Genomic DNA, 12,107 nt, shown 5'->3' on the forward strand with positions numbered 1-12,107 from the left:
AGCTCATACCAACCTCTTCTAACGCAGAACCACCATGCAAGTTCAAAATGCTATTGACACTGCTTAGGATTCAGGATTACTCACTGGGGTGCTTGGATCGATCAACAAACAAGGATATGACAGAGGTAAGTATTGCTGTCATCATACAAAACAATAGCAATGGAATGATTGAGTGGATAGGGTAGAGTCATGTGGTCACGACAGGCTCATTTCCAAGGACATTTCCAAAGCATTCAATACTAATGACGAACAGTTTTTTGATGACTCCTAAAACCTGGTGTGGACGTTATGTTCACTTACAAGAAACAGACTAAACAGATTTTTCTAAATATATTTCTTAGAAAACAAAGCATTAGCAAGAGGAAAAACAAAAAGGGGCCCCCAAATACAATTGTGCTTTATTGACATACAATTGTGCTTCATCGGCAAACGATTGTTCAATCTCTACAGTTGATTGCAAAGGCAATGTCCATCCACCAAATGCCATATGAAAGCTACACAATATACTTCCTGTTCCATGCATGACAAAACCTCCCTTCCATGCTTTAGCTATTGCCGTGACACTCAGATTACAATGCTTTTCCACGGTCCTGAAAAGACAGCTGGAAAAGTATTGGGGATTGATAAGTGCATGAGAATTGATTGATTCTGGATTCATGTCATAGGATATGGCATTAGAATTGAAGACTCGTTAAGGTAATGACGAGTGAGCGACGGTGGTTGTTATCCAAATGGTACCATATTCCCTACATCTATAGTGCACTACTTTTTACCCAGAGCCCTAGTGCCCTGTTCAAAAGTAGTGCACTACATAAGGAATAGGGTACGTCCCCAGATTCAACAATCAGTTCTCTGTCCCCTAAAGTAATCTGTGTAGAATGTGTTTTACATGCACATTAGGCAGCGTGGGGAAAAAAGGTCCTACAGAAGGAGAGCACTGCGGTCGAGTGTCCACATGGTTCGAAGTCATTGAGAAACGAATGGAGAAATCTCAGTGAGGAATTTTTACCTGACATCTGAGACTTCAAAGTCATAAAACAAATACAAAAAAAAGGGGGGGCAGCACTGGGATTAGTGCATAGCACAATCTGGCCAACATGTTAATAAGAAAACCAGTAAAATGGCAGATTATGGAAAAATACAATTTCAGGCAAGGGAATTACTGCCACCATATCACAATGTGGTGGGCTCTGTCATGTCAAAAGTCCTCACTTGTCTAATGGATTCAGCGTAAGAAATAACCACAAGTTCTGAACATAAATGTATATTGTGTAGTACGCTACATATGTACAATATTCACTTTTACAACTGCAAATGCTTTGTGGATTGAGGGCTTTGAGGCGAACCACTACAAATAGCCTTCATTCATTCATTCATTGCAGGGCAGATTAGTGACTAGCAAGTAAAGTACAGTATCATTGGTTATTAATCTTGGTATTGATTGACAATATTTACATTCCAATTTTCTGAGTGTATAATCTGCAATCAGCACAAACACTTAAGAGTGTGCAAAACAATAAGTGTAGAAGGACAGTAAGGCTTAAACATGGTGAGAACATATTTCATACAGACCAGTATAGGCCACCCAAATAAATCAAATACTAAATCATAATTAATTTCAGAAACTAGGACTATGGTTAACAAAACAGAAAATAATATTTCCAGCATACGTGGGCAAACATTGAAAACGTGTATAGATTACAGAGTGGTAGTACAATCAAACTCCCTCCTGCCCAGGATTTCCTGAAGCAAGGAAAAGTGGGGCAAGCAAGCGTTTGAACAATGCAGCTGGAAAAAGGCTTGTTTAGTTCTTTCAACTTCCTTCTCTGCTCAGAAGATGTAATCTTGAGTCATCTTGAGGGAAGGCATGGCCTCGTTGACGTTCTGGTCCAGCCGATGATACTCCACATTGTTGCGAGAACACAGGCCATCCCTCCAGCGCCGACTCTGGGCTAACAGGAAGATCTGGAGAGATGGGAGAGTGGATATTCAAGTTAACCTTTTTATTGAATACTGGGCTGTCCATTCATAAAGCGTCTCAGAGTAGTAGTGCTGATCTAGGATCAGGTCCCCACTGTCCATGTAACCCTATTCATCAAGATCTAAAAAGGCAAAGCTGATCCTAAATCCGCATTCTTACTCTGAGATGCTTGATACATACGGAACCAAAAGTAACTAAAATAAGCGCCATCAGGGTGATGTTCAAAGGAACACAAAAAGGACAATGAATGGAGACTACCCACGCTAACAATGTAGCTAGGCTACCTAAAAGGGAAGTAAATAGTCACTCAATATGCATTTCTGCATAATGTTAATATTTAAGATGACTAAAGTTCATATTTAAAATTGGGCAACTTTTATAGGGGTGGGGCCCCCCCAAAAAAAAAATCTGGCTCGTGGGACTGTGTACCCACATCCATCCCCTCACATGCAGTCAGAGCTGGCCCTAACCTTTTGGGGCCCCTAAGTGACATTTTGTTTTAAAAGTAAATTTGCTGCAATTTTACACATTTTGCCATGGGGCAGAGAACTTTTTTCAGCTAATTTCTTGAAATTCTACACATTTTGACATAGGGTAGATAGAGAAATGTTTGCAGTTTTTAATATTATATCTGAATGAGAGTGACAAAATGTTTAAAAATGGGGGCCCCCGGTCTGTAATTCAACCATGTTTACAAGTTTAGATAGCAGTCTAGACTACCTTGAAAATAATTGTTAGCTGATTAAGTGACTGTCAGCAGCTGACATAAAAAAATATATATATATATATAAAAAAAAAAAAATTCAGCAAATAATATATATATCTTTTTTAAAAGGCACTTTGTGTATTGTACCATTCTCTCTCAACAGTAAGTTGAGAACTTGACTGAATCCCTCCCCCACAAATTATTATTATTTTTTGTTGTAAATTGACCCACGGGCCTACAAAAAGGGGGGCCCTGACAGATGCCCATCCCTGATTTAGTGATCAAAACAATATTTAGCATATTTTGAGTTTCTGTAATACGTCACATTTTCTGTGTTCTGTTTGCAACACTCAAGGTGCGGGCTGATGGTCACTAGACTTGTAATGGACTATTCTCATATGTTGATAGTGATTGACGCCAGACTGGAGGTACAAGGACCGAGGACACTGATTATTCACTGTCGTATTGATGACATTCTATGAACACTGTGATTCTGTAGCAGCTGACAAAGACACCCTTTTGTTTGGACTTCCCACAAGCCTCTTGGGCTGGTGTTTGGAGAACATTTGGTGCAGTCTGATTAGGAGGACATAAAGGACCTATCTACCAGAGGCCAGTTAGACATTTTCTCTGCATCTGTGCTGGGTGGCGTCTCCCTATTGCAACTTGTAAATAAACCTGATTGACATTATCTGCGACTGCTCGTCTTTTGTTCACCTGGAAATTCCCATTACAGTGTGTGTATACACTGTGTACAAATCATCAGGAACACCTGCTCTTTCCCTGAGTGATTGACCAGGTGAAAGCTATAGTATGAGCCCTTATTGATGTCACCTGTTAAATCCACGTCAATTAGTGTAGATGAAGGGGAAAAGGCAGGTTAAAGAAGGACTTTTAAGCCTTGAGACATGAATTGTGTATGTGTGCCATTCAGAGAGGGAATGGGAAAGACAAAAGATTTAAGTGCCTTTGAACGGGATATGGTCGTAGGTGCCAGGCGCACCATTTTGTGTGTCAAGAACTGCAATGCTGCTGGGTTTTTCACGCTCAACAGTTTCCCATGTGTATCAAGAATGGTCCACCACCCAAAGGACATCCAGCCAACTTGACAACTGTGGGAAGCATTGAAGTCAACATGGGCCAGCATCACTGTGGAACGCTTGACACCTTTTTGTCCATGGCTCAACGAATTGAGGCTGTTCTGAGGGCAAAAGGGGGTGCGAATAGGGCTGTGGCGGTCACGAAATTGTCAGTCAGTGATTGTCAAGCAAATAACTGTCGGTCTTACGGTAATTGACATGAATTAACATAACACATTTAGCATCTGCTGGCTTCTACACATAGCCTACAAGCCACTGATGCAGACCTTTGGAACATCTACATTTTAAAAAGTCTAATAAATTCATGTAATATAGCCTACACCTTCACAATAAAGCCACTGTTTATTTTAGACAGGTCTAAAGAAGCATGACAAGAAGAAATGTAGTCCATTTCAGGAGAACAGAGTTGCCCTTATGAGGTCGTCACCTGGAATAGTATTTAAATTAATTGGTGTGCCTTCTTAATAGTTAATTTGTGGAATTTCTTTCCTTCTTAATGCGTTTGAGCCAATCAGTTGTGTTATGACAAGGTAGAGGGGTATACAGAAGATGGTCTTCTACCAAATAGGGCTAAGTCCATATTATGGCAAGAACAACTCAAATAGGCAAAGAAACTGACAGTCCATCATTACTTTAAGGTCAGTCAATCCAGAAAAAGTAAAGAACTTTGAATGTTTCTTCAAGTGCAGTCGCAAAAACCATCAAGCGCTATGATGAAACTGGCTCTCATGAGGACCGCCACAGGAATGGAAGACCCAGAGTTACTTCTGCTGCAGAGGACAAGTTCATTCGAGTTACTAGCCTCAGAAATTCCAGCCCAAATAAATGCTTCACAGGTTGAATTGCTGCGAAGAAACCACTAATAAAGGACACCAATAAGAAGAGACCGGCTTGGGCCAAGAAACACGAACAATGGACATTAGACCAGTGGAAATGTGTCCTTTGGTCTTGAGTCCAAATTGGTTATTTTTAGTTCCAACCGCCATGTCTTTGTGAGACGGGTGTGGTGTGGGTGAACGGATGATCACCGCATGTGTATTTCCCATCGTTTCCCCACACTTAACCTCTTACATCTAGACGTTCCGCTAGCGGAACACCTGCTCCAATATCCAATGATGGGCGTGGCGCAAAATACAAATTCCTCTAAAATCCGAAAACTTCCATTTTTCAAACATATGACTATTTTACAGCATTTTAAAGACAAGACTCTCGTTAATCTAACCACACTGTCCGATTTCAAAAAGGCTTTACAACGAAAGCAAAACATTAGATTATGTCAGCAGAGTACCCAGCCAGAAATAATCAGACACCCATTTTTCAAGCTAGCATATAATGTCACAAAAAACAAAACCACAGCTAAATGCAGCACTAACCTTTGATGATCTTCATCAGATGACAACCCTAGGACATTATGTTATACAATGCATGCATGTTTTGTTCAATCAAGTTCATATTTATATCAAAAACCAGCTTTTTTACATTAGCATGTGACGTTCAGAACTAGCATACCCCCCGGTGAATTTACTAAATTACTCACGATAAACGTTCACAAAAAACATAACAATTATTTTAAGAATTATAGATACAGAACTCCTCTATGCACTCGATATGTCCGATTTTAAAATAGCTTTTCGGTGAAAGCACATTTTGCAATATTCTCAGTAGATAGCCCAGCCATCACGGCTAGCCATTTAGACACCGACCAAGTTTAGCCCTGATCAAACTCCGATTTACTATTGCAAAAGTTTCATTACCTTTGTTGTCTTCGTCAGAATGCACTCCCAGGACTGCTACTTCAATAACAAATGTTGGTTTGGTCCAAAATAATCCATCGTTATATCCAAATTGCGGCGTTTTGTTCGTGCGTTCCAAGACACTATCCGAAATGGTAAATCAGGGTCGCGAGCATGGCGCAATTCGTGACAAAAGATTTCTAAATATTCCATTACCGTACTTCGAAGCATGTCAACCGCTGTTTAAAATCCATTTTTATGCAATTTTTCTCGTAAAAAAGCGATAATATTCCGACCGGGAATCTCCGTTTAGCTAAACAGAGGAAAGAAAACAAAGCTTTCGGTCGACGCGGGCACGAGCCTGAGTCTCACAGTACTGTAACCAGCCACTATCCAAACGCGCTACTTTGATAGTCCCACAAATGATAGTCCCACTAAGCTCAAACCAGATGGGACGGTGTATTGCTGTAGAATGCTTTGATAGCCATGCTGGTTAACCTGTTATGGCTAGGGGGCAGTATTTTCACGGCCGGATAAAAAACGTACCCGATTTAATCTGATTATTACTCCTGCCCAGAAACTAGAATATGCATATAATTATTAGCTTTGGATAGAAAACACTCCAACGTTTCTAAAACTGTTTGAATGGTGTCTGTGAGTATAACAGAACTCAAATGGCAGGCCAAAACCTGAGAAGATTCTGTACAGGAAGTACCCTGTCTGACCATTTCTTGGCCTTCTTGATTATCTCTATCCAAAACAGGGGATCTCTGCTGTTACGTGACAGTTCCTATGGCTCCCATGGGCTCTCAGAAGGCGGCAAAAAGCTGAATCGTGGCTTTGCAGGCCCTGGCTGAAAAACATTAGCGCGTTTGGATAGTGGCCGGTCAGAGTACTATGAGACTGAGGCTCGTGCACGAGTCGACTCCATGTTTACTTTCTCTCTCTTTGAACGAAAACAACCACTCCCGGTCGGAATATTATCGCTTTTTTACGAGAAAAATGGCATAAAAACTGATTTTAAACAGCGGTTGACATGCTTCGAAGTACGGTAATGGAATATTTTGAAATGTTTTGTCACGAAACACGTCGGGCGCGTAACCCTTCGTCACCCTTGGATAGTGTTTTGAACGCACGAACAAAACGCCGCTATTTGGATATAACTATGGATTATTTTGAACCAAACCAACATTTGTTATTGAAGTAGCAGTCCTGGGAGTGCATTCTGACGAAGAACATCAAACTTTTCTAATAGTAAATCGGAGTTTGGTGAGGGTCAAACTTGGTGGGTGTCAAAATAGCTAGCCCTGTGATGGCTGGGCTATCTACTCAGAATATTGCAAAATGTGCTTTCACCGAAAAGCTATTTTAAAATCGGACACCTCGATTGCACAAAGGAGTTCTGTATCTATAATTCTTAAAATAATTGTTATGTTTTTTGTGAACGTTTATCGTGAGTAATTTAGTAAATTCACCGGAAGTGTTCGGTGGGAATGCTAGTTCTGAACGTCACATGATAATGTAAAAAGCTGGTTTTTGATATAAATATGAACTTGACTGAACAAAACATGCATGTATTGTATAACATAATGTCCTAGGCGTGTCATCTGATGAAGATCAAAGGTTAGTGCTGCATTTAGCTGTGGTTTTGTTTTTTGTGACATTATATGCTAGCTTGAAAAATGGGTGTCTGATTATTTCTGGCTGGGTACTCTGCTGACATAATCTAATGTTTTGCTTTCACTGTAAAGCCTTTTTGAAATCGGACAGTGTGGTTAGATAAAGGAGAGTCTTGTCTTTAAAATGGTGTAAAATAGTCATATGTTTGAAAAATTGAAGTTTTGGGTTTTTTGAGGAATTTGTAATTCGCGCCACGCCTATCATTGGATATTGGAGCAGGTGTTCCGCTAGCGGAACGTCTAGATGTAAGAGGTTAAAATGTAGGCCTAGTGTCATCAGAACCACCCATTGCTTCACTAAAATGTATTGATCAATGGCTGATAGAAACATACATGCAACCTGTCCATAGCCGATTTAGTTGTTGTCAATTTTATAAGCCTAGGCCAGGCATTTCACAACTCCTCGAGTACCCACAACAGTACACATTTGTGTCTGTATATTGAAGCAGTTCGGTACATCAGAAATCAAACAAACAGTCTCGTATGGATTAATAAAGTATTCCCCCTCTGCTTACCTTCCTCTTGTTGTGGTAGGTGATGTATACAATGGCCACCAGGAAGGCCAGGATGACCAGGTGGAAGAAGAAGTGGGAGTCCTCGTCCTGGGTGGTGTAGATGTTGGTGTCCTTCATACGTACGTCTATCTTCCCAGCACTCTTTGCTGGGCTGAGCACCACCTGGTCATCGTCGGCGTCCACTATGCCGTCGTCGTTCTCCTCGTTGAGGTCTTGGCTGCCAAAGTTCTGGTTCTGGTCCAGAGGGACCTCAACACCTGGTCCCAGGTCATAGTCGTCTTCACCACCGTCTTGCTCATTGTCTCTGTTGTACATGCCTGTCTCTGTCTGAGACTCCAGGGTGTTGACAGGCCCTTGCTCATCCTCTGTAGGGTCCATGGGGCTGACGAGCTTGGTGTTGGAGGCAGGGCTTGGTTTCTCCAGGATGGGCTTCGCAGGCTCTGGGGCTTTGACTGTGGTGGTGCTGGTGGCTGGAGCTGCAGTCATGGCCGGGGCAGCATCTGAAGCAGCAGGTTTGGGAGGTAGTTTTTCAGGAGTCAGTCCTGCTTTATCCAATTTGGTTTTGTTCTTGTCTGCAGTTATTGCATACTTGCCAACAGTTGTTTCAGCAATAATGGCAGTGGATTCAGCTATAACCTCCTCTTTGGCGTATGGTGCATCATCACGTGCTATTACACCATCGATAGCCGCGTCCTTGATGGGGGTGTCAGCCGCGTCCTTGATGGGGGTGTCAGCCGCGTCCTTGATGGGGGTGTCAGCCGCGTCCTTGATGGGGGTGTCAGCCGCGTCCTTGATGGGGGTGTCAGCCGCGTCCTTGATGGGGGTGTCAGCCGCGTCCTTGATGGGGGTGTCAGCAGCGTCCTTGATGGGGGTGGCAGCAGCGTCCTTGATGGGGGTGGCAGCAGCGTCCTTGATGGGTGGGGCAGCAGCGTCCTTGATGGGTGGGGCAGCAGCGTCCTTGATGGGTGGGGCAGCAGCGTCCTTGATGGGTGGGGCAGCAGCGTCCTTGATGGGTGGGGCAGCAGCGTCCTTTGCATCTGCTGTTACAGCCTTAATTACTGTTGCATTAGGTGTTGTAGCATTGTCACTGGTTACTGTGTCTGCTTTGCCGTCTGTTGTACCAGTGCTGATGGCCATTTCTGCATCCTTGCTGGCTGGTGCCAAAGGCAAGGGTTCTAAACCATCAACTGATGGATCCAGAGAAAGTGCTGAAAAGTAGAGAAGTAGGAATTGAAAACAGTCACCACACTCATTTGAACATCTGTTCACATTCTACACTTTACAAAACAAGTCAGTCACGAGGTTTAGTCTTTTTCGTAGCCTACAGGAGATTTGAAAATAAGCGTGGTGAAATCTTTAGTGGAAAAACGTAGCCAAGTTATATAGCCTAATCATCACATTGTAGCCAAGTTATATAGCCTAGGCCTAATCATCACATTGTACATGACACACACATCTTACCACTCTACATCTGACCAGTAATGGTTGTCATAGCACCATCCCTTTGAATGTGTTTTGTGTTAGATAAAAGAAAATAGTAGGTTCTCTTTGCCCTCCGAGTAGGGTGTCCAATCAAAAATGCATATAAAAACAAAAAAGTGTACCAATGGTCCAAACCTCATAATCCGTTAATGAATTTTTACCCTTGTAAGATGGCTAAAAGTACAGTGACTAAATCAAGAGAAAAAGTGAGAAAAAATGAAATAGGCTGGATTCTGTGCAAGAATTAAAGTTACTTGCTACCTGACATGCTCAATTTCCCGTTGAACTCATCTTTCATCTCGAATCCGCAGAACATAAAATATAGATGTATGATGGGATATCGATTGAGACATGACATGTAGCATTTTAGTATATGCTTTTCATTTTAAATTGAAATCCTTGTCCTTTTTCAAAAACAAGCACCTCTCTCTGAAATGTCAACTGGGATATACCAAGCTTTTTATTTTCAAAGCCATTTAATTCAGCTCGTGTCATGCTTATTTAGCTTTTTCCGACCCACGGAAACAACGCACACAAAATGTAAAAGCCTCAAAAGTTAGGAGAAACCTGCCCACCTACAGTGCCAGTCAAAAGTTTTAGAACACCTACTCATGCAATGTTGTTTCTCTTATGTTTACTGTTTTGTACATTGTAGAATAACATTGAAGACATCAAAACTATGAAATAACACACGGAATCATGTAGTAACCAAAAACAAAAGTGTTAAATCCAAATATATTTTATATTTGAGATTCTTCAAAATAGCCACCCTTTGCCTTGATGACAGCTTTGAACACTCTTGGCATTCTCTCAACCGGCTTCACCTGGAATTCTTTTCCAACAGTCTTGAAGGAGTTCCCACATATGCTGAGCACTTCTTGGCTGCTTTTCCTTCACTCTGCGGTCTGACTCATCCAAAAACCATCTCAATTTGGTTGAGGTCTGGGGATTGTGGAGAGCAGGTCATCTGATACAGCTGGTGTCCTTTAGTAGTGGTTTCTTTGCAGCAATCTGACCATGAAGGCTTGATTCACACAGTCTCCTCTGAACAGTTGATGTTGAGATGTGTCTGTTACTTGATCTCTATGAAGCATTTATTTGGGCTGCAATTTGAGGTGCAGCTAACTAATGAAAACGTATCCTCTTCAGCAGAGGTAACTCTGGGTCTTCCTTTCCTGTGGCGGTCCTCATGAGAGCCAGTTTCATCATAGCGCTTGATGGTTTTTGCAACTGCACATTAAGGAACTTGCAAAGTTCTTGAAATGTTCCGCATTGACTGACCTTCATGTCTTAAAGTAATGATGGACTGTCATTTCTTTTTGCTTATTTGAGCTGTTCTTGCCATAATATGGACTTGGTATTTTACCAAATAAGGCTATCTTCTGTACACCACCCCTACCTTGTCACAACACAACTGATTGGCTGAAAACGCATTAAGGAGGAAAAAAAAGTCCACAAATTAACTTTTAAGAAGGCACACCTGTTAATTGAATTGCATTCCAGGTGACAATCTCATGAAGCTGGTTGAGAGAATGCCAAGATTGTGAAAAGCTGTCAAGGCATAGGGTGGCTACTTTGAAGAATCTCAAATATAAAATATGATTGATTGGTTTAACTTTTGGTTACTACATGATTCCATGGGTGTTATTTCTTAGTTTTGATGTCTTCACTATTATTCTACAATGTAGAAAATAGGAAAAATAAGGAAAACCTTTTGACTGGTACTGTATATCAGAGCTCGGTGCTTATTATCGGATGTATTAGGTTATGAAATCTGAATTTTTGGATATAATGTTAATGATATTGTAATGTAACAGGCAGGGAGCAGGTCTCGAACCCTCCACCTTCTAGCCCGAAGTCCAGCGCGCTATCGACTGTGCCGCAAAAGCATGCTCGTGCGGCAGAGTCGATATCCGCGCTTATAAACCTAGGGTCGTTCAATTTGTTAGAAAAGGACCCCACTGAGCAATTCAGAACATTAATAATCTTACTTGTCTTAGTCAAATTTGTTTTAATAACATAAGGAAGTGAAATTTCCTCACCAAACCGTGTTTTCACCCACGCTGGGCAGAGCGGGTGGACACCCTACTCTGAGTTTATCAGTATACACTTCTCACTGTAGAAATGTGCAGTGTACTGTACAGTAAATATCAACTTAATTCATATGCATTTTGTCACTGGATGCCTGACTGAACGTTTTATACAATGAGAGGGATGTTTGTTCTAGCTGCTGCCATCTCACGCCTTTGGCCGGTCCTCTTAAATCAATGACCCGATTCAACCAGAGTCAACATGATTTTATACTCATGGGACTTTTATAGGCATCGGCCAAGCTGTGGGTTAAGATGGGCGGGGAAACTGAGGAATTGAGGCCAAGTTAGCAGTAGCCACAAAGAACGGGAGTATTCATTCCTGGAAGCTACTGCCAGCATCAACATTGAATAAGAAGAGGCATGGCCGTCAGAAGATGATTAGGGACGGGGGTGGGTTGGGATAATTATTTCTCCCCATGCTGCAGACGGCTATTTCGATCCGCTCAAACAGTAGTAAAGGCCCAGTGCACTACTTTTGTGGGAAGAAAAAAATATATATATATTTAAATCAGGGAGTGCTGCAGCACGCTCAGCAGCCCTACTTCCCGTGGCTATGGAAAGACGGGTGTGAGACAAAACACCTCTTTAAATAGCCAAGTAAATGACTGGAAAGTATGGCCCATCTGCTCTGTGTAGGGACATCCAGACATCACGCAACACGTTGTCTCGTCAATATCCTTAAGTGGGATGATTTCTTCCCTCTTGCAATCTCTGTACCTAGTCTAGTGTTGCATACCAAAATATGAAAAACGGTTCGGTAGTAGATTATTTATTTTTTGTCACGGATCAAGTCTATCTGCGCAGCAGCCAATGTCCCC

The 12,107-nt window shown here is 41.8% G+C and overlaps 1 protein-coding gene across 2 annotated transcripts in view; it reads right to left on the reverse strand.

Annotated features, from left to right (window-relative positions):
• Window positions 1-379: 379 nt before the first annotated feature.
• Window positions 380-12,107, reverse strand: part of kct2 (Keratinocytes-associated transmembrane protein 2) — a 29,344-nt gene continuing 17,616 nt past the window's right edge. The window contains exons 2-3 of one of the 2 annotated variants that reach the window (XM_014136760.2): window positions 7,715-8,922; window positions 380-1,965 (exon numbers count right to left, since the gene is read on the reverse strand). In XM_014136760.2, coding sequence (XP_013992235.1) covers window positions 1,831-1,965; window positions 7,715-8,922 — 1,343 coding nt within the window. In that variant the 3' untranslated portion in view covers window positions 380-1,830. 2 annotated transcript variants of the gene reach the window in all.

This window comes from Salmo salar, chromosome ssa13, assembly GCF_905237065.1.
Source record: "Salmo salar chromosome ssa13, Ssal_v3.1, whole genome shotgun sequence".
In the NCBI taxonomy this organism is placed as follows: Eukaryota; Metazoa; Chordata; class Actinopteri; order Salmoniformes; family Salmonidae; genus Salmo; species Salmo salar.